Source organism: Phaenicophaeus curvirostris, chromosome 28 (genome assembly GCF_032191515.1).
Source record: "Phaenicophaeus curvirostris isolate KB17595 chromosome 28, BPBGC_Pcur_1.0, whole genome shotgun sequence".
Taxonomy (NCBI): domain Eukaryota; kingdom Metazoa; phylum Chordata; class Aves; order Cuculiformes; family Cuculidae; genus Phaenicophaeus; species Phaenicophaeus curvirostris.
In genome coordinates this window covers 5,493,897-5,515,975 of record NC_091419.1, presented here as the reverse complement: position 1 = coordinate 5,515,975, position 22,079 = coordinate 5,493,897, and the positions used below count along the sequence as shown (strand labels likewise).

The window sequence follows — 22,079 nt, the reverse complement described above, 5'->3', positions numbered from 1 at the left end:
CCTGCTCAGGGTCAAATCCACAGTAATTTACTTAAGAAATGGCAGGAAAACTATGGATGGGAACCAGGCTTAGGAGCAGAGAACTCAAAATGGGACTGGAGGAGGACAACAGGATATCTTCATGGCATTAAACCCATGGAATATTTGATCAGCGGAGGAAAAGGAGGAGTAAAGGGAGGGAAAGAGTTGAAACAAAGAGTGCAAAGAGGGTTTCATTAGGGAAGAACAGAAGAATTATTAGGTGAAGTAACGAATCCCTGTACTCCTTTTTTCCTGAGATGGTCTAAGAAGATACAACTCCTATAGTTTATTCTTGGCTATCTCGTTGTACCCAAATCACGCTAACAATGGAATTCTTCCACTGAAGCCCAGTACTTGTTTCGCCATGTGTTTTGGCTCAGCAGAGCCCTCTTCTTCCTACCACTGCATTTTGTTGTTGCCTCAGCCGTTGCCCTCTGCTCCTGGTGACGAGGAGCAGGGCTGTATATCACGTTTCCTTGTTCCTTGTTTGTTCTCACAAGGGAGCAGTGTGCGCCGCGCGGTCCCACCTGCAGCGCCGGGGCAGCGATGGTTAATGAATGCTCTGGTGAGGGCAGCCCCCCTGGCTGTGCAGCCACAAATCCTTCTAATAATGCTGGGTGTCGACAAGGTCAGGAGGTTGCCACAGGCTGGTGTGTATCAGCTGCACCAGAAAAATGCAACTTTAGCTGAGCCGAGCGTTTCCCGGTGGCGCCAGCCTCTCGGAGCCCTCATAAAAGGCCTGTCTGCAGCCATCCACTGCTGAGTAATAACAGCCGCCACCAGGCCCCTAAAATTATAAGGACAAATTAAATTGGCCCTTTCCATATCGTGTGGGACTTAAACACATGTTCTTTTGCTTGTTACAGTAATAGCAGGAAGCCCTGCGCAGGGTTTTACAGCTCGGAGCACCGGGCTAAGAAATTCACGGTGAAGCCCTTGGCAGCAAGGTTGGGCAAACTTGAGCAGGAATGCTTGTCCGTTCATGCCATCATTTCTAATGCATAACAAGAATGATGCTTTGTTCTCCTTTCTACAGTTTTCCTTCTAAGATCTCAAAATAACTTAGGAATATGGAAAAAGAAAAGCCAAGGGGTTGCCTGGCCAAGAGGCCACTTTGGAGAGCAGAATGAAAGTCTCTGCTCCAGCCCAGACTTTGCTCCCCAAACTGGGATTAAACCACAAGAGTCCTATTCCACAGCCCATCATCCTCCCCAGCTTCTGGATTAATCTATGCCCCATCCCTGGAGGTGTTCCCAGGTTGGATGAGGCCTTGGGCAGCCTGATCTAGTGGGACGTGTCCCAGCCCATGGCAAAGGGGTTGGAACTGGATGATCTTTGAGGTCCCTTCCAACCCAGACTATTCTACGATTCTGTGGTTGGACTTGATTATCTTAGAGGTCTTTTCCAACCTTAATGATTCTGTGATTAAATGTTTTTGACGTGGTAGATGTGTTCTGAATACAATTTATCAAACCGGTGAGGATTGATCAACGGATGGTGTACAGCTCTTTCATTGGGAGTTTTAAAATAAGACCTTGTAGGATTAGACCAGATGGCAGCATTTCCGTTTTGGTGGTAATCCATGAGCTTTCTGTGTCAGGGCAACGGTCGCTGGACTCTGAAGTGGTGCAGTAACTCTGAAACCAAGGGCTCTGGTGCTTTCCTCCGCAGACAGTGATCACGGGTACAGACAAGACTGGCTGTCGGCACAAGGGGAGATGGGCTGGAGCATTTGTACAAGTAGCTGGGGTGCCCCAGCTGTGGGAAGCACTCTTAGATTGTGTCCTGATACTCCTCAGACTGTCCCAATAAATACAAAGCTTAAGGGGAGAGGTCGGCTGTGGGTCAGACTGATGCGACACAAATCGCAGCTCCCTGGTCCTCAGAGGGAGAGGAGATGGGAGCAGAGGCCTGGCCTCACCCCGTTCATCGAACCGAGGATGCCTGGGGCTCTCTCAAATGGCTGCTCTTTTCAAATGTGAGGATTAATTTTCCTGGCAGAAGAATGTTTTGGATGTTTCAGCTGGTGGGAGAAGGGAACCTTTAACACTGGGTGTGATCCAGCAGGGTCTCTTAGGTCTTGCCTGGGCTTTGGTAGTGAAAACAATCAGAGAGCTTTTCTGTTGGATTAAGGATGATATGTCAGGCATCAGGGAGAATACTCAGCACTGTGCACCTTGCAAGTGTTCCTCATCAGGGCACGGAAGGAACAGGGGTGTTTTTTTCTTCAGCTGTATGGCAACAACTGCAGTCCTCTCTGCATTCCCCTCACCTGCTGAAACATCCTTTTCCAGCAGAAGAAACCCCTGGGTTTTAGTGGCTGGTCAGTTTGTCTGAAGTATTTCTTCTTCTCTAATTCCAAACTGCTTTCTATAAAATGAGGTGAAACTAAACTTATTGATTCATTCCCCAGTTATTGATGAACAAGCAGATTGGATTGAAAAGATATGAAGTGGATGGAAGAAAAGTCCTTTTTTATTTTGATGAGGTAATGACTTTGTTTCTTATAATTGTGTTGCATTTCAATGAAAGGCAAATGCCCCATGGATCAGGCACAGGCATGGGGTGGTGGTGATCCCTTACGGGCGAGGGTTTTCTTGCAGCTTTAACTGACTTGTGCTTGAGCCCCTTTTGAGACTGGTGGGTGTTGTGGGCTAGGTTGGAAACTGAAGCGCAATCGAAGCAGGTGGTGAGATTCAGCCCATATAGAATTTCTGGGAAGATAACATTAGGCTTTGCCTCAAAATAATCTCACCTGCAGGTACAGTTACCATTGCTGAGAATGGAGTGAAAATGCAGTTGATTCCGATCTCGAGCACACACCTGAGTGTGGAAGAGCAGCTCTCCTGGCTTGGCCCTTGGCCCTGGATTGTTGCCCAACTGCATTAGCGAGCTGATCGATGACAGTGGGGGTGTGGGGTCAGCCAGGGAACACGGCCTGAGCTTCACGTTTGCCATTGTTGTATGGCAAGTTTGCACTATAAAGGCTGCCAAAGTATCATGCCATAATTAATCTTGTTTGGCTTTTGTTTGTTAACTTTGTCTCTGTACCTGCTCTTGGAGGTTTCTTCGTTCTCTCTGGTGTATAGAACAGCGTGTTATATTAGGCCAAATGCAAGGTCCAATACTTGGGTTGGGGCAATCCCTGGTTTCAATAGAGAATGGGGGATGATGTGATGGAGAGCAGCCCTGAGGAGAAGGACTTGGGGAGCTGGTTGATGAGAAGCTTGACATGAGCCGGCAATGTGTGCTCACAGCCCAGAAGGCCAAGCGTGTCCTGGGCTGCGTCAAAAGCAGCGTGGCCAGCAGGAGAGGGAGGGGACTCTGCCCCTCTCTTCCTCTAGATGATTAGTTCCAACCCAATCTATTCTATGATTAGCAGTACAAACTATATATATTTGTCTCTCTTCACCTAAAGTGCAGCTTTTGTTAAAACAATGTTTTTATATAACTTCATACAGATTCCCAGCCAGTGTATGACTTGTGTGAAGTTTCAAGCTTTCCGAGAGCACATTGTTGGGAAAACAGCTCCTGTTCCTATCAAAGTGTATGATTACTACGAGCCAGGTAGGTGGTGTTTTTCCTGTTTTTTTTTGCTAGCAGTAGAGCTCTGGACATAAGGCTCAGTTGTGATTTCTCATTCTTGCTGGCCTGCAGCTTTTGAGGCAACTCGTTTCTACAACGTGAGTGAAAACAGTCCCTTGGCACGGGAGCTCTGCGATGGACCAACGTGCAATGAGGTGGAAAGCTCTGCCAGCCAGTGGGTTGGTAAGTGGCACCAAAGTCAAACTTTTTGGAAAACAGAGCCCACAGGCAGACTTGCTAGGAGTTCAGAACTCAAAATTATGCTTAGGAAAAAGCTCTATTTCGCTATCTGTGTTAGTAGGAGTTTCTTGAAGGTTTGTGGGGTAGCAGCATTAAACTTCTGACAGCTCAACAGACCCATGTAGTTGGTTCTTCAGACCCAAAGGGACTGTTATTTGCTACAGAGGCAAGACACAATGTATAAATAGAGCAGAACCTGCTCAAGGTGAGGTCTGTTAATAAACATAAAGGCAATTTGGTTTTCTTTCTCTGAAGTATCTTGCTGTGGTATTCCACAGCGGAGTGTTGGAGGATTGGACTGTCATGCATCAGTGGAGGGAATAATTTTCCCCAGAAACTGTATGTTCCTTTCTCTCCTCTGTTGTACCCAATAATTTTGTTGTCCTACATCCGGAATCTGCTGCCTTGTGGTTCTTTCAGGAAGACAGCTTGATTCTCAGAATGTTTTATTCTACTGTGTTTATAAATCCCTAAGGGAAGTCTTAGGGAATTCAACATGAAAACTGACATCAGAGAAATAGGAGAAGGTTGCCACCCCTTCTTCCCTTCCCTACGTTATGCAGAAATAGTGCTCTGGATGTTTTTGTTTGCTTTCCAGGCTTTGTTCACTCTGGACCGTGCAATAATGTTTTTGGCTGCTTGGAGGATGAGTATTTTGAGCAGTGCATGTGTTCGCGGGACTGCGGCTATGACGGGGAGCCTGTCTGTGGGTCGGACGGACAGATTTACCCGAACCATTGCCAGATGGAAGTAGCATCGTGTAGGAATAATACAAGGATAGAACAGATGCCCATGGCCCAGTGTTCTGTCTGTAGGTTTCATTCAATTCACTTTTCCTGTTTCAATCTGTGTGCAGAACGCTACAAATCCTCATCTGAATGAGTGATAATTGCATGTGTGTGGTAGGGAGGGGAGGAGAATTCAAATGCCCCTGTGTATTGTGTTGCTACTCACACTACAGGGGGTTAAATTATATGAGCAGCTGCCCTCCTGCTTAGCTCAGAATAACCGGCTTTCTGTTTTCATGAGTATCTTTCACAATCAGAGTGAACTTTAGAGAAAATTTGTGCTACTCTCTTATCTGAAGTGAATAATCCTGGATAAAAATGACATTCATGAGATACAGCATTCTTTGGAGACTCTGCATGGGCTTTTGGGGTGTGCAGTGTAGGAGCTCTGTGATCGCAGGGTGTGCCACCTCTGGAGTTGCAAACGTTTTCTAGAGATTCATTAGTGATTCCTGAAAGGAGTTAGGAGCAAGGTGGGTCCTGGTCCCTCCTCCCAAGTATCGAGCGATAGGACAACAGGAAATGGCCTCAAGTTGCTCCAGGGGGAGATTTAGACTGGATATTAGGAAAAATTTCTTCACTGAAAAGGTTGTCGTGCACTGGCAGAGGCTGCCCAGGGAAGGGGCTGAGTCACCATCCCTGGAGAGATGTAAAAGCTGTGTGGATGTGGTGCTGAGGGACGGGATTTAGTGGTGGGTTTGGCAGTGCTGGCTTAAGGGTTGGAACTGTTGATCTTAAAGGTCTTTTCCAACCTAAGCAATTCTATGATTAACAAGTTTTATAAACAAAGGATTTACTTTTCTTTTTATTTACAGCCAAAAGTTTGCCAGAAGAAAGGGAGACGCACTCCCACACAGCTGAGCAGCCCAGCATTCAACAGACGCCAGCAGGTAGTGTCACACCTCTGCATTTATCCAGGGCTTTTCCTTTAGCAAGGGTAAAGTTATCTTGTCGCTGTATGTAAGTATGTCTGGCTCAAGCACACGTAAGTAAAGATGCTGAATTACAGGAAATCGTGTACGATACGTGCTGTGGTCAGAGCACGTGCAGGATTTAGCTAATTGTCCATAGGACTGAGCGAGTGACCCTCCTATTTTCTCAGCCTTGGTATGTTTGAATAACACACTGTGAGCTTTCCTTCAATATTAAGCTGGAAAGATCCCACTTTAAACCAGGCTGATGTAATGGGTTCCAACGAACAACTAAACAATAGACCAAAGTACTGCGAGAACTCGAATCCAGGTGGATTAACTTTGTCTCTAGCAGTTCTGTGCAAGAATCGAGCTGGCAGTCTTGATTCTCTCAGCGCTGCTGTTTGGAACAAAGGGCCTTAGTGAGCAAAAATGTTAAGGTCAGTAGATGGAGTAGCCAGGAATTTGGCTGCTCATTTTATTTGATGCTTACATTCATACACTTTTTTTCCAAGACTCATGTCAAACTTGCTCCTGGCTCACAATAAATCTCACCAAGAAGCAGTGGAGGGTCAATAGAATAGTTTGTTTCATGCTGTTTCTAGTAAATAAACTGGACTAGATTTTTCCTGGCTGCTTTCCACTTGTTAATTTTCTTTTCCCCTGTTCTCTAACTCGCCTAACAAATTGGTAAAACCAGTTAATTCTTCAGGAGAAGGTGCTGTGCCTTCTCATGTCTTTCTGGTGCACCAGAGACACTATCCTGCTCTTTGCCCTTCCTCTGCTCTGCAGAACCCATCAGTGGTTTTCTGGTTAAGGTGCAAAAGCCTTCCATTCTTACTATTTCTACAAGTCATTCCATCTTAAGGTGTTCAATGTCTGTCCTGTTTGCCCTCCCTTTGTTTCTGCACTTGCTGTGAATGAAAAGATTGATGCCATTAGAATAACTGCAAGGAAGAACGCTTGCTGCCTTTTATTCTGTTCAGCATGGAAACTCTGCAGTCTGAACCTATTAAAGCAGTGTTCCCAAACTGGGGCACTGCTGGTACGAAAGGCCACCTGAAGTGTTGTGTTGCTGGCTTGCAAAATGGACTTGCAATTACATTCTTTTCAAATAAAAATTCGTTAGTGAAAATATGGTTACCTGGGAAAAACCTTGTGGAACCTGATGGTGGTCCAGAATCCAGAACTCTTCCAAACTCTATGTGAAATAATCTCCTTTGAAGTATCTGTCTGAGAAAAATAACCCTCTGGCTTCTGTTGTGAGTAGACAAGAGCAGTGTTGGCTCTCTAGGCTGTCAGTAAGAGCAAAAGTGGAAATTCTGATGTGTGTGTGTGACATTTTATAGACATGTCAGATTAACAAACCTGCGTGGCATAAGGATGTGTTTGTCAGAGCACAAGCGTTTAGAGCTGGCTTTGTTCTAGGATCTGAGGGTTCACGTTGAGGCTCTCCTGGAAGGCAGACTCCTCTGAGCCGAGCAGCCGTGGCATTCCAAAGTAAAACGGACTAAATCCTGCATCAGGAAAAGCACCCAGCATGTGATTTTCATTAATCCTCTGGGCTCCTCTCAGGTCAACCACACGCTACATGAATCAGTTTAACAAATGAATGAATCCTTGCTCGTACGTGGGTCGCGTTTGGACTCGCTGGTCTGGTGGCATTGAAGCATGTGATTGGTTTAAGTTGGCTCAGGTGCTCTGCGCTTCCAGTGAAAGATCCAATGAGCCATGTCTAAACCTGCCATTTCCTAAAGGATGCAAAACTCCAGGAGCCAAATCAAGCTTAGGGCAAGTTGGTGGAAGCGGCTCAGTGTGTTAATCTTCAGGAAATACCATTTTCTTGGAGAACCTCGTGGTGTTTACATTGTCTGAAATCCTCCCGTGTCTGCTGTGTGACCTGGGCTGGCTGCGCTTAGTTCGATCGATGCTCTCGTTGTGAGCTCCTGTGTTACCCCAGCAATGGGAACAATGAGCACCAGCTTCCTTCCAGCAGACAGTGGGGAACTTCATAACGTATTCAGGCTCAGTGTGGCACACGCAGGCTCGCGGTGTGATCCATGCACAGCCCTGAGTTTGCTGGGGTAGAGCCAGCTGTTGAGTGATGCTATTCAAGGTAAGCAGCTGTGTATAGATAGTTCTGAAAAATCAGGATGCAGTGCTTCTTACGTTACGCAGCTGTGGTCAAAGCGTTCTACAATGCCTCTCAGGAGTCTGCAGCAGACCTTGCAGCAAGGGAGGCTGAGATTTCATCTTAAAACTGTAGCTTTTTTTTTTGTACAAATGGGCAGAGCCTCTTTGCATCTTTAGAAAGGTTCTCGTGATCGAGAGGGAGGTGTGCAGCGTGACAGGACTTGGTTGAAACAACTCATTTTTGAGGCTCCTTAGCTGCTGTTTCTCACAGTTGAATTCCTGAGACTCAGGGACGGAACAGGTTTTGGATAAGTAGCATAGACTCACCTCTGTCCCAGCACTGAAGCTCTGCTGTTATATTCTCACAGCCTCTTCCAGTCATATTTGTTTGGACTGAAGGCTCCGGGAGCAGGATTTTGGTTGCTGGCTGGAGTACAGGGATCTCAAGCGACTCTCTGCCTGTAGCGTTCCTAACGTTAATTGTCAGACTAGGCTACGAAATTAGGGATGGATTTCAGAGCCTCAGGGATCCTCAGTAGCTCTGATACCATTTTGCTGGTGAATCATAGATTAGTTTGGCTTGGAAGAGACCTTAAAGCCCATCCAGTTCCAACCCCTCTGCCACGGGCAGGGACACCTCCCACTGGATCAGGGGCTCCAAGCCCCATCCAACCTGGCCTTGAACCCCTCCAGGGATGGGGCAGCCACAGCTTCCCTGGCCAACCTGTTCCAGGGTCTCACCACTCTCACAGGGAAGAAATTCCTCCTTACGTCTAGTCTAAATCTGCCCCTCTCCAGTTTATCCCCATTGCCCTTCATCCTGTCAGTATAAGCCTTTGTAAACAGTCCCTCCCCAGCTTTCTTGTAGCCCCTTCAGGTACTGGAAGGTCGCTCTAAGGTCTCCTCAGAGCCTTCTCTTCTCCAGGCTGAACAACCCCATGAAATGATGCGTTGATTGCTTCCATAGGTCATTAATGCTCTTCTGAAATGCCAAAATTACTGAGTCTGTGGCTGCTGCCGCTGGAAGACAGCATGTTGCTATTGCGATGATGTTGCAGTTCTACAAGTATTGATGGAAATGCAGTTCCAGCGTGCGAAGCAGCACTTCTCAGCGAGCCCGATGTGCTCAGTGCTGCTCTGTGCAGCTTTGAGCTGCCTGACCCCAGCCTTCTCCCTGCAGCTGGGCTGTGTTGCACAGCTCTGCTCTCGCCTTAGAAGGGCCGGTAGCTGGAAGAACATTCTGGGTGGGATTATCATACTTTGATTTAGTAGGAGTGGTGCTGTTTTTTAAGAAATTAAATGCCATCACCAGCTCTGAGCAGGAACATCTGAGCGAGCTCTGCTCCCAGGTGGAGTCATCTCGCAGCGCTCCCTGGCAGGCGCATTATTCGCGGCCCTGCTGTTCCTCTAGGATGGGTTGAACTGGCGAGGGGCCATTTTTCCCTTCACCCCGTCGGTGTTCAGCAAACATTGGCTTGGGCACAAACATTTGGAGCTGGGGGAGTGGTTTGCATGCAACAGGAAATGTCAGCCTTTCATCTTTGCTTTGACTCCAGTGCTGCATTCCTGGGAACAGTGAGGTCTGTGATGTTAATTCAGTCCCTGGTGGACAGCAATCATCCATTCATAGAGCAAGCTCATGATCTGGCAGGTTCGCGCATGGAGAAGGCCAAGAAGAAGCGAACACGGAGACTGACTCTGCTCTCAGGCGAGCGTTGCTCTGCCTGGGGCCGAGCGCGTTGCTAGGAGGATGTGGGAGGCAACAGGGAAGAGCCTTCAGATATTTTATTTCTGGAGAACAAAGAATTTCAAAGACCTTGATGAGCGTTCTCAGTAAATAAAGCCAACTTTGCAGGGGGGAGGGGGAGACTTTTCCTCTTTGCAACAAGTACATCGCAGTGATTGCTTTGGTTTGGGTTAGAACAGCAGATATAGAATGCAAATAGGAAAGGTGGACTGAGCTGCCTCAAGGAATGGTTTAGAAAACAGGGAGCTCGTGGTAGTTGTAGAGGTTTAATCTTGCAGTCTTACTCCCTGGACAGGGAGCAGTCACCCACCACAGGGAGATGCAGCCTGCTTTGGGCAGGGACCTCAGACAGCCTGATCTAGTGGGAGGTGCCCCTGCCCATGGCAGAGGGTTGGGTCTGGATGGGCTTCAGGGTCCCTTCCAACCCGAACTATTCCATGATTCTATGATTCTCTGTACTGTGTGAGGGACCTGCCAGTGTCCTGGAGGGAAAACAAGGAGAAGAGAAGTACCTGTCTCTGCCTGCAATGTGTCTGCTCCTGTCTTAAATGCTGGAGGTTCCTCAGTGGGCTGTGACCGTGCTGAAGCCGATGGCTCTTGGCTACTTCTAGCTAGGGCTGAGGGAGAAGAGAACGGCTTTGATGTTGGCTCCTGGCCTGCTGTGCCAAAATCTGCATTCCTGTTGCGTTGAAAAGAAATCTAGCTGCTTACACTGATCTGTGTCGTGACATGCACGGAGGAAACCGCTCTGATACAGGCTGCCCTCTAGCTTTAACTTGCATTTGTAGAACGGCGCTCAAAGAGTGCGTGCGTTGCGCATCCTCATGAGGATTAGCAGCCCCTCCGCCGAGGCACCTGGCTGGGACTCAGGGAAAGAGAGAGGGGTGTTCTCAGGATGCAGAGAGACTGAGACACCTGGTGTTCCTATTACTATATACTGGCCTCGGGGTGAACAGGTTCTTAATTATGCATCTCATTAATTAAATATTTTAAATGAGACTTTGAGGTTTGGTTGGTTTTTCTTTCAAATTACGTAGCCCTTTTTTTTTTTTTTCTCTGATTCCTCCCATTTTCCCCACTGCCCAGGTCTCAGACTGGGAAATAGAAAAATCAGGTTTATAGCAGCCAGCGGAGCTTTAGGCTGGACATTAGGAAAAAATTTTTCACAGAAAGGGTCATTGGGCACTGGCAGAGGCTGCCCAGGGAGGGGGTTGAGTCCCCTTCCCTGGAGGGGTTTAAGGGACGGGTGGACGAGGTGCTGAGGGACATGGGTTAGTGATTGATGGGAATGGTTGGACTCGATGATCCAGTGAGTCTCTTCTAACCTGGTTATTCTATGATTCTATGATTCTCCTTGCGTGTAGGTCTAAGCTTGCATGTGTGTTGACCTGTGCAGCCTCCTTTACACCTGTCAGGCACTTGTTTGGCCCCTGGTTTGCCTCTGAAATAACATTCCTTTCCTTCAATATCATCCCCTGCTCTATGATGCAATCTGTGATGCAGTTTCTTAGGCTAAAGCCCAACCTGAGATGCTGTGGTTTCCTTTCCAGCAGAGGAAGGCCCTCCGCTGCAGACAGATCTCTCCTACTACTCGTATGAATATGACCCAGACCCCTACGCGTCAGAGGCTGACGTCTTTGAGGTTGTGACAGAACTGACAACAGCCAGCACGTTAAAAGAAGGGGACAAGTTTCCAGAAGCGGTGACCACAGTATAATGGTGAGCGGGGTTTGAGAGACCTGGTTTGAGAGTCAACATGGAATGTCCTGCTGTAATACGTAATGGGGAAGTGGCTTTTCTCTATCATGTTCTCTCCTCCACAGAAATACATAATTTAAATCAAGAGAAGAGGCCCAGAGTCACCTCCTGTATGAGTTTGTTCCTACAGACGACCTGCTGCAGAACAGAAACCGAATGATGACTACTTCCCGATGCACTCAGAACTGTAGGCTTTGCTACCCCCGGGGGGCTGGAGCGCTGACGGGGACACTCAGCCTTATTTTTCTGTTATTTTTCCTGCCTTTTGTACATCCCCTTTGGAGCGTTTCCAGGGATGGGAGACCAATGTGCTGTGCCCTATAGGTGAGAAAAACAGGGGCTGGAATTCAAACGTATAGACCATTTCCAAGTGTTTTCTCTGCTATCAGGATACTGCAAATGCCGTTTCCTAGCTACGTTTAGAAGCCAAGTCCAGGCCTTGTGCTTAGCAGAACTGCTGTTTGAGGAAAGATGGCTGAGAAATTTTCTCTCAAGTTATAATAATAAATGTCAGTGTGTTTTGCTAATTACGACAGAGCAAGAGGCTAATCATCTTCCCGGCCCCTAAGCGTGTGCACCCACAACCCTGTCCCACAAGAGGAAAACTTCTCTGGAGGCTCCGTGTTTGGGACAGTTTTTGGGAGGTTCGTTTTACAAGAGAAAACTGTGATTCCCTGCAAGGGCTGAAAAGCTGGGCTGTTGCCCACGCAGCTGTGGGCTCTAGGTGGGGAGGAGGGTGCCACTGCGACAGGGATGGGGTGGGAGAGCCCTCTTTGTGTTGCACTGTGCTTGCAGCCCCAGCAGCCCCTTTCCTCTTGTAACCTTGGCATGAGAATAAAGCTGGCCCGAGGCGCATTCCTGTTAAATGCTGGCTTCACCAAACACCTTTATTTGCTCCCGCTGGGCTCCCCACACCAGGGCTGTTCTGGATGTACCAATCTGTGCAAGGCCCTGGTCTGCTGGCCGGTACAATCGCTGCTCTCACAGCCTGGACTCCCTCAGACCGACCTGCCCCAGGCAGCGCGGTAAAACACAAACCAAGAGCTTTGTGTTTCCAGAAGTGCCAGAGCCAAGATGTTTTGGTTTCCCTTCCTGCCTGGAGCAGCATTGTTCTCCTCTGAGGAGTTGCATGTTAATTGCTTGTTGTGAAATAGTGTTAATATTTTATCTCTCCACTTCTATTGTTACCAAGACCCCAAGTGGAGTGGGAATCCTTTTGAGGGTGTTTAATGGTGAATGGAAAGAGGAAAAAGTCCATTCATTTTGAGAGGACACATGACAAGAACATATCCAGCATAGACATTCCATACCAGAATAAAGGCAGTTTTATTCCAGAAGAATGTTCGCATGGGGGCAAACCAGGAGGTATCCCAGGATTTGGGCATGTGTGGTTTCCAGTCCTTTTTTGTCAGGGGTCAGATATTTGCAGAATGTTGTTGCCATGATGAAGGTCTGAGTCTTAAGTTCCCAGAAATTTTGGAACTGCTTTGCTGGCACGTTCCCAGCCCTTCTTCCTCACAGGATTTAGCTGTGGCTGCTGCCCGTACGTACCCGCTGCTGCGCAGCAGAGGGGTTTGCCACGTCTCTGCCGTGTGCGTGAAGAGACCGTGTCCTCGCTGAGTCCGCACGGCACAGCGGCAGCGCTGGCAATTCTGTTCCTGTCTGGCAGGTAAATAAATGTCCTTAAACTCAATTCCATCTCCTGTAAGGAGCTGGACGCTGGCTATTGTGTACACACACAGGACTGAGTCAATATTTATCCCCTGGGTAAATAACAGACCTGGTGTGAGCGGCAACAAGAGTGTTTTGGTTTTTTTCTTTTCTAAATAGCAAAGCTGCACAAAACAAACCCTGCTGTTCCCTGGTTCCAGCCTCAGCTGCTGAGGGCTTTGAGTCTGGGACAACAAGACGTTCAGTCACCCTGATAATGGCTGCGTGACCAGCTTCCCAAAAGAAGATGGGACCTGAGTTCTGTACCCCTCATCCTCCTGTCCTCTGTCCCTTTCTGACTTCAGATTTCTCGTCTCCTCTGTTGTATGCTTTTGGATGGATTTTTGAAGTCATTTTATATTGCTTAGTTCTCTCCTAGATCCTTGGGCAGTCAGAGCATCACCAGTGGCAACAAGGAGATGCGGGTAGGGAGTTTCAACCAAGCGTTAAACCTGACTGACTTCATTTTCCTCAGGCTCTGTCCATGCTGTGCACTAATTCAAGCTGCAGACACCTCCCCATTGCTGCCAGCTAAACGATTCCTCCAGGTTCTGAGGGGTCTGTGTGCCAGTGCACTTCCCCTGTTTGGGGCAGAGGGGCTTTGCTTCTGTTCTACAATAAGAACAAAAGCCCGAGGGACTGGGACCCTCCCCAGGCAAAGGCAGAGCCACCTTCACGTCCTCTCGCAGAGGCAGGACAGTGCACGTGAGGGGTTGTGGGGGCGGTTCTGGATCCCAGAACCTGCCCTCGCCCTGAGTGCAGCTCTGCTCCTTGCAGGGGAACCACCGCTCGCTCTGCTCGTGGCAGCTTCCACCTCGCCCCAGCCTCGTCACACTGAACTCGAGCCTTTCTGGAGTTCAAAAGAAGTACTAGAAGTACCCTTAAAGTATTTCTGTTCCTGACAAAGTGGCCGTAGCCCTGGCTGTGTCAGCTCTCCTCTGCCCTGTACCCGGGGCAGAGAGGCTCTGCTTTCTTACCGTATTTCACCCCTGCACCGACCTGTACCAGCAAAAGCTCTAGGACCATTTCTGTTTTGTTCACAGAAATCTTAGCAACTCTGACTCCAGAAAAGGATTTGGTTTAGATTCTGATAAATATTTTATTAAAAACTGATTTTCAGACCATCTTGCCTGCCTCTTATTCGCACTGTAGGCTGTTTGTTTGATCATAGCTTATGGTGAGGACAGAAGTCATGTCTGTCCCAGCAAAACTAAAGAATACAGGAGCTCTAAAGAGTTTTATTTTCTACCTTGCTGCTTTCTGGGATCTGCCCTGGTGCTGATGGAGAGATGAGCCAGCTGCAGTCTGTCCAATTTGCAACAGGTTCCAGTAACCAGCAAGCTCGCTTGCCTGCTTCCTAAGAGACAGCTCTTGGTTGTGTGGGACACGACACAAAGGAAGAATGGACTTTCTCAAATCCTTCTTTAATATTTCCCTTCAAAAGACACAAGTTTTTAAAAAATCCATTAATACAACCTTTGCCCGGAGCACTGATGGATGTCCAGGGTCGCTGGCAAAAGCAGGGCTGAATGAATGGGATTTTCACACGTGGCACCAGCGAGGGGCTGACATTACACTGGTGTTGCTGCCTTACCCAGCCTGGGATGTATCGCCTAGAAAAGCCAGGGCTCTGTATTCTCCTGACAGAATATTTTAGCTTGGGAGAGCACCTTTCCCATAGGCACCTCTAGAACTTTTGAAATGTTTAGAAATTCAGTTTTGCGAGTGCCTGTTCTTTTTCAGTTGTAGGTGGAGGGAATACGTGTTCAAGGACAGCAAGCAAGGCTGTAGCAGAGAAAGACAGAACACACGGAGAGCAATCAGGCTGCAAGGAGCGTTAGGAAGCCAGATGTAGGTGTGCTGGGAAGAGCATCCGTAGCAGTAAGTGACCGGCTGAGAAGTAGAGTCCCAGTAACAGATCGATATGTGTTCAGCACTCCACGTCTTGTCTGGACTCCACACCTCGCCAGGAATCTCGTGGCCCAGGTCTGTTCAGTTTTAGCTATGCAGACAGGAGAAAGGACTTATTTTCTGGGAAATGCAGCTCCCTGCTCTGGATAAAACTTGTAAGACCCAGTGCTGTCTTTCATCCCCACTGTGTGCTGCGAGTGCCCTGGGAGCAGGGAGTGGGAATGGAGGCTTACACCAGCGACTCCTTGGAGCTTTTTGGAGGGAGGGTTTCCTTGGAGGTTTTTAGGGATGTGGCAGTTTGTTTTCTGTGGTTGAAGAATCTCCTCCTCACCTTATCCCGGAAATCTTCTGAAACGTAGTAGTAGATGAAGGGATCGGCGCAGCTGTTGAAGGTGCTGATGGCCAAGCTCAGCATGTAGCTGACGTAGAGGCTGCCGGACAGCTTGGAGTTGTAGCTGGAGTAATGGACAAGGAGGAGAACGTTGCTGGGTGTGTAGAAGGCCACAAGCGTGAACAGCACGAGAGCTGTCAGCTTCACAGAGTAGGAATACCGCTTCCCGCTGTCCAGGAGGGTGTGCAACACCGAGCAGTAGCTGAAGAGCATCGCCGCGAGAGGAACGAGGAAAGCACAGGCGATCAGGCAGATGAAGTAGTAGAAGTAATACCCGTCATCCTCGTGCCTGGGGAGAACGTCGTGGCAGAGAGTGACGTTTGCTCTGTACAGGGGATACGACTGCTGCTGCAGGGTCAGGGGCAGGGTGAGGACGGCAGCGCAGAGCCAGATGGCACTGCAGGTGCAGGCAGCGAAGCCAGGAGTGCGGAACGAGCGGGAAAAGAAAGGGTGCACCACAGCCAGGTAGCGGTCGACGCTGATGCACGTGAGCAGCAGCACCGAGCAGTACATGTTCCCGTAGAAAAAAGCCGTGGTGAGCCGGCACAGGCCTTCCCCGAAGAGCCAGTTGTTCCCCAAGAAGTAGTAGAAAATCTTGAAGGGCAGCACCAGGGTGAGCAGCAGGTCTGCTGCGGCCAGGTTCATCAGGAAGACCGTGGAGGTCAGCTTCTCAGCCCTGGTGGCCAGGACCCACAGGGCCAGCCCGTTGGAAGGGAGCCCCACCAGGAAGACAAGGGTGTAGAGGCAGGGGATGAGCCGCACGGTGACCACGCTGCCCAGCTGAGAGCGAGTGGCCTTGTGTATCAGCAGGTACGTGACGTTGTTTATGGTCACCTTTTCCCCAGGGATGGCTCGGGGACACGGTGTGATCTCTGGGGTTGTCGCCTGCTCGTAGGTGCCGTTCTGGGAGTAATCTGTGGGTGCAAGAGCAGCCTGTCACTCGCCATCCGTGCAGTGACCCTCGTGCACCGCACAGCAGGGGACACGGGTACCACCCCCACCGCCGAGGGGGGCTTTTTATGCTGGGGTCCCTAGAAGTGAGAGCATTCAGTAAAATGCTGCTGTGCGATGGGTGGGAAAAGCTGGCTGACAGGATTAGGGACGCAGCGGTGACCATCGGTGGTCGTACTGAAAATGTACACAATTCCTGCCCTGTGGTTTCCCGTGGGTGACAGATATTTGCTCAGTTGTACAGGGATCGGTGGGCCTGGGGACCGAGTGAGTGGTTCCTCTGCCCGACTTTCAAAGAATCCTGAGATCTGGCCTCTTCTGCCAAGTGACAGGGGACAGGACGAGAGGGAATGGCCTCAATCTCTGCCAGGGGAGGTTTAGGCTGAACATTAGGAAAAAATTTTTCACGGAAAGGGTGATTGGTCCCTGTCCGAGGCTGCCCAGGGAGGGGGTTGAGTCCCCTTCCCTGGAGGGGTTTAAGGGACGGGTGGACGAGGCGCTGAGGGACATGGGTTAGTGTTTGATGGGAATGGTTGGACTCGATGATCCGATGGGTCTCTTCCAACCTGGTGATTCTATGATTCTATGATTCTGGGGCCACTGCAGGGTAAAACCATGGCTGTGGCCACTTTCAGCTAAAGGTTCTGGTTTCAAGTGCCCACTGTTTTACCTCTCCTCTATTTCTTTCTTTCTCTTTCTAGTTCTTTCCACCTCTGCTTCTCTCTCTTGTGTCACCTTCTGTCACTTCAACCAGAGTAGATGTGCATCTCAATTACAGCGTGCTCCCCTGTGATAGCTTTAAAAAATGAGTTTTCAGCCATCTTAACAAAGTACCCGGCACTTCAAGAAGCAGCAGTTTTTCACCCAAGGGTAGACACTTACCATCGTAGTCTGGAGAGCCCAGGCAGAGTCCCCAGAAGGCACAGCCCAGCACAAGCCTGCACGGCAGCCGCTGCATCCCGAGGGTCCCCATCGCGGTGCAGGATCTGGCGCTGCTCTGCTCTGCTGGGAGCTGTGTGAGAAAGGCACTGTTAGTGTCCAAGCCTACGCATTTCCTTCTGCTAGCCCTTAACTCTCGGAAGCACTCATCCCGTGGAGGATGAGGCGTTCGAGGGGCTGTCACGACACGCACGAGAATGCGTTGCCCAAGCAGAGCCTCGGCTCCGGCTCCAGCACCAGCCACAGGACTGGGAGGGACGTGTGGATCCTGATCTACAATAAATATGGGCCATACTTCGTCATCAGAGCTAGACCGTGGCTCGAGTGACTCATTTCGGTCTCCTTCCTGCTCCAGAATATTCCTGGAAATAACAAATATGGTCGGATTTGATGCAGTTCGAATTCGGTTCAGAACGTAAACTGAACTCCTGACCTCCCGTGTCAGACATCCTTCCACTCAAGAGACCCAAATGGCTCTGCGTGAGATCCAAGGTCTTTTCCCACCGCCTGGTTCCAGGTACTTTCTGGCAGCGCAGGGTGAGATGATATCGTCCCCTTGCAGAAACAGGAATGAGGGGCAGGAGACCTGCAGATCCAGTGAAACCTCCCCGCTCCCAGGGACTACGCAGGGCTCTTGCAGCCTTGTCTGCTGGCAGTTTATGGGTTTTAGCATCTGCCTGGCAGCCCCCAGGTTAGGCTGGGCATTTCAGAGTTCCCTCATGTCTTTATTTCTGTTCTCTCACTAAAGAAGGGACAAAGCTCCCACACTTCCCTGCAGCAGTTGATCGAAACTCCTGTGGGTCAGAGCTGATCACATTTGAAAGCACCAGCACCAGCCTGTAGAGCCACAGCGTGCAACGATAAGCGGCACGGCTGACAGAGACACTCTGCTTCCGCTGATAAATCCCCAGGAACAGGGGCAGCCGCTCCGTGCAGCAGGAAAGGGGCCTGGCGAGGGCGCACAGGAAGGCTCTGCGGGTGGGTAGATAGTGGTGGATTCCAGCTGCTCTTCACTAGCAGAGCTGGTTTTCCAGAGATGTGCAGTCTCCACTTGGTAAAGCCCTAGGAGGGTTGAGTGCTGTGTTAGCTTCCACGTTGGAGCATTAACAGGCTGCCCAGGGAGGGGGTTGAGTCCCCTTCCCTGGAGGGGTTGAAGGGACGGGTGGACGAGGTGCTGAGGGACATGGGTTAGTGATTGATGGGAATGGTTGGACTCCATGATCCGGTGGGTCTCTTCCAACCTGGTGATTCTATGATTCTATGATCTGTGTTCCTCACATGGAGGAAACTACTTATAATGGTGTAAGAGGGATTGGCAGGCATTGCCTGATCCTTTAGGATCCTTTGCTGCTTGCTCTCCCTGCTTCTCTCACTCCTTGAGTGTGTGAGTCCCTTCCATGCTCTGCCTTGCACAGCACTGTCCTCCCTCCAGTATGAGAACAAGCTGAGAAAGCTGAGGTTGTTCAGCCTGGAGAAGAGAAGTCTGCAGGGAGACTTTAGAGCAGCTTCCAGTATGGAAAAGGGCTCCAGGAAAGCTGCAGAGTGGTTCTTCATCAGGGAGTGCAGGAGGAGGATGAGGGGAACAGTTTTCAGATGAAAATGGGGAGACTGAGATGAGATCTTAGGCAGAAATGTTTTGCTGTGAGGGTGGGGAGGCCCTGGCCCAGGTTGCCCAGAGCAGGGGTGGCTGCCCCATCCCTGGAGGGGTTCAAGGCCAGGTTGGATGGGGCTTGGAGCCCCTGATCCAGCGGGAGGTGTCCCTGCCCATGGCAGGGGTGGGACTGGGTGGGCTTTGAGGTCCCATCCAACCCAAACCGTTCTGTGTTTCTGTGATTGGTGGGGAAATCCCGAATCCTCTCCCATTGCCTGTGCGAGAGCCCCAGCTCTTGCCCAGTGGTCATCAAGCCCATGGCCTGGGAGGCTGCAGGGCTTTAGGACTTTGCTCTCCGGTTCCTGCCTGGCTCCGCAAGGGAGTAAAGCCAGAAGCTGAGTCCGGGCAGTAGGAGCTGTGAATTTGGTTTGGCAACCCCAGAAGCCGTTCAGTTCTTTCTCCTCAGCTTATGAATGGCCTCTTCTGTGAAGGCTGCAAATCCGAGCCTGGCTGCTGTTTGATGGGATTCTTCTATTCCAAGGAGAAAATGATCCTATTTCCTTTGCTTTCCCCATATTCCCACATCTTTGTGCCAAGCGTGTCGAGAGGTGGGGTTCCGCTGGCAGGGACAGGGAAGATGAAATGCTGGATGTTTTGCTTTTGTGATTCTCCCAGGATTTATGAACCATTACAGAATGACTCATGCAGCCGCATATTTTCCGCGCCTCAACCAGGATCCTTTCCATGCTCTGTATGCAAAAAATTAGACCTAATCAGGTTCAGATAGTGTGCAAATCGCAGTCCTGCTTCCTACGGCCAGGTCTCTGGAGTGCAGCAGAGCGAGGTTACTCATTGCCGTGTTCCTCAAATCTCCTATGCTCTGTGATCTTTAGTGACTGCTTCACACGCAGAACAGCTTGCCTGAAAAATCCCAACGCCAAAGGTTTGTCACGGCTTGTTAACATCTTTTCAAGTCGTGTGATCCCTGCTCTGTGGGGTAACAGTGTGGGTTTAAAGTAACTCCTTGTGCAACAAGAGCATCTCCAGCGAGAAGGTGCTTCTTTATTCCATGGCTCTGAACCCAGAAGATGTAATGCTGGAACACAGGCTGGGGATTTTAGGGCTCAACGGGAGGGTGCAAACACCACCTGGCCTGTCCCAGCACCTTGAAGGCTTGGAAGAGCAAATGTTGGTAGGTGATGAATGGGGATGGCTGTTTCTGCTCTGTTCCAGCATCTCTGGAGTTCTTCAGCTGCAGATTCACAGGTGTGAAGATCGAAATCTTAGTGCAGCCAATCCCCACCCCAGGCTGAGCTCGTGTTCGTGGCACAGACATGAGGGGCAGCGGCTCTGCCACAGCACCAGCAGAACCTCATATTTTCTGTGAATTCAACGCTCGCCCTGCCTTGCCCAGCATCCAAACCTCCTCAGAACCATGGGGACAGAAAACCTCCACCACTGAAACAGAAGCGATGTCCTTGATCCAGGATCCCCCACCCCAGCGTGGTCTCTGTGGGCTCTGGAACCTGCCGGAGGGCTCCATGCCTCGGGCACTCTCCCTGGCTTCGCCTTTGTACCAGCTCCCCTTTCTCTGGCAGGTCTGGGACCATTGCCTGACTCTCCACAGCTCCAGGGACTCCCCAGGCCTCTTTTCCTTTCTGCTTGTTCCCCACCGGTCCCGCTCCGCTGGGATCCCACCCAGTCCTTTCCCTTGGTTCTGCCGCCCATAGTGCTCGGATCCTGCTCACCGCTTGCCTTCCTCACGCTGCTCTAACATTCTGGGGGAGCTGTTTCTTTTTCAGAACTCCTCTGCTCACCTACAGTTTTTTCCTGTCAGTGTAGGAAACCCCCATGAAGCCAACTTTCATGAACATTGGAAGTGGTTTAGCATGGCTACAGCTCACAAGATGTTCTGGAATAGCTTCTTTCAGTCCTTTCTCAGCCAGGTAACGATGCTGGGGCAGCGGCTCCCTTAACGAAGAGACAGTGCTGGCTCTTGGATGGTTCTGTCTGTTTGGATCCCTCCCTCGGCACAGGTATGAATTACAGTTGCTAGAGTTTGAGTTGCTAATTTTGATGAGTGGAAGGCAGAACGTACCTCTGGTTTCCCTCAGGTTCTGTTACTTAATTCTGATCCAGAGGAAGGACTGAAGCACAAACTGAAAGTCAACTTGCTCCCGGTCTGCAGCCCCGACTCTGGGCATCTCAGCGACACAGACACAGGGTAAAAAATAACCCTGAAAGATTAAATTCGAAATTCAGGTTCTCCCTTTAGTGATTCTTCATTTCGTTTAGAAAACCGTGACTTCTTATTCCATCCCACAAACCTGAAGGATATTTTTAAGCTGTCTTTGCCGTTGCCAAAGCTGTCAGCTCCCCGCGATCCCCAGCTGCTCTCGGGTGATGTCAGAGCTGGCTCTGCCTCCACAGCACATGGAACGTCCTCTTTGAGAGGCATCCAAGGTGTCCACGAGAAGACTTGTGTGAAGCAGGCCGTGTCCTCGGGGACACCACTACTAGCATTGTAATCAAATTATTCCATGCAATTTATGCATCAGAGGATTATTAGAAAAACGTTTCGCTTCCCTGCGAGCAAGCGCTGGGCTGCCCAGAAGGCGGAGTTGCCTTTTGTTATGGCAACGGGAGTGTTGGGAGTGATGTAAAGGAAACTCCTGTGGGGTGTGGGTCCCATCATCGCAGCTTCATTTGCAAGATCTACACATTTTTTGCTGGGCAGAGCTCAGGGGGAGTGCAGCAAAACGTTTTATTACCCAGGAATGCGGGGAGGCTGCGGGGAAGGCGGGCGGAGGGCCAGTTCTGTGGCTGCACTTAGAATCATAGAATCACCAGGTTGGCAGAGACCCACTGGATCATCGAGTCCAGCCGTTCCCATCAATCACTAACCCATGTCCCTCAACACCTCGTCCACCCGTCCCTTAAACCCCTCCAGGGAAGGGGACTCAACCCCCTCCCTGGGCAGCCTCGGACAGGGACCAATCACCCTTTCCATGAAAAATTTTTTCCTAATGTTCAGCCTAAACCTCCCCTGGTGGAGCTTGAGGCCATTCCCTCTCGTCCTGTCCCCTGTCCCCTGGGAGAAGAGCCCAGCTCCCTCCTCTCCACAACCTCCTTTCAGGGAGTTGGAGAGAGCAATGAGGTCTCCCCTCAGCCTCCTCTTCTCCAGGCTAAACACCCCCAGCTCTCTCAGCCGTTCCTCACAAGGCCTGTTCTCCAGCCCCTTCACCACCTTTGTTGCTCTTCTCGGGGTTGTCCTAACCTGGAGCAGATGTGCTTGGAGGTTTGGGAACTGGGAGCAGTCCCTTTCCTGAATGTCCATTTTATTTAGCATGTGAGTGCTCGGGGGCTGGACCTGGGACGAGTTTCTGTACCACACCTCTCAGCC

The 22,079-nt window shown here is 50.0% G+C and overlaps 2 protein-coding genes across 2 annotated transcripts in view; one reads left to right on the top strand and one right to left on the bottom strand.

Moving 5' to 3' along the window:
* CPAMD8 (C3 and PZP like alpha-2-macroglobulin domain containing 8) overlaps positions 1-13,047 on the top strand; it is a 46,584-nt gene extending 33,537 nt beyond the window's left edge. The window contains exons 38-45 of the mRNA XM_069878243.1: positions 2,435-2,509; positions 3,483-3,588; positions 3,679-3,789; positions 4,445-4,657; positions 5,450-5,524; positions 10,976-11,144; positions 11,249-12,852; positions 13,014-13,047. Of these exons, the coding sequence (XP_069734344.1) occupies positions 2,435-2,509; positions 3,483-3,588; positions 3,679-3,789; positions 4,445-4,657; positions 5,450-5,524; positions 10,976-11,142 (747 nt within the window). The 3' untranslated portion in view covers positions 11,143-11,144; positions 11,249-12,852; positions 13,014-13,047. The remainder of the gene's footprint in view (positions 1-2,434; positions 2,510-3,482; positions 3,589-3,678; positions 3,790-4,444; positions 4,658-5,449; positions 5,525-10,975; positions 11,145-11,248; positions 12,853-13,013) is intronic.
* Positions 13,048-13,977: 930 nt separating this feature from the next.
* On the bottom strand, positions 13,978-17,313 carry F2RL3 (F2R like thrombin or trypsin receptor 3). The gene is made up of 2 exons (XM_069878249.1): positions 17,029-17,313; positions 13,978-16,109 (listed from the first exon to the last, which is right to left on the bottom strand). The coding sequence occupies exons 1-2, from the start codon at positions 17,117-17,119 to the stop codon at positions 15,034-15,036; spliced, it is 1,167 nt and encodes a 388-aa protein (XP_069734350.1). The 5' UTR covers positions 17,120-17,313; the 3' UTR covers positions 13,978-15,033.
* Positions 17,314-22,079: the final 4,766 nt, after the last annotated feature.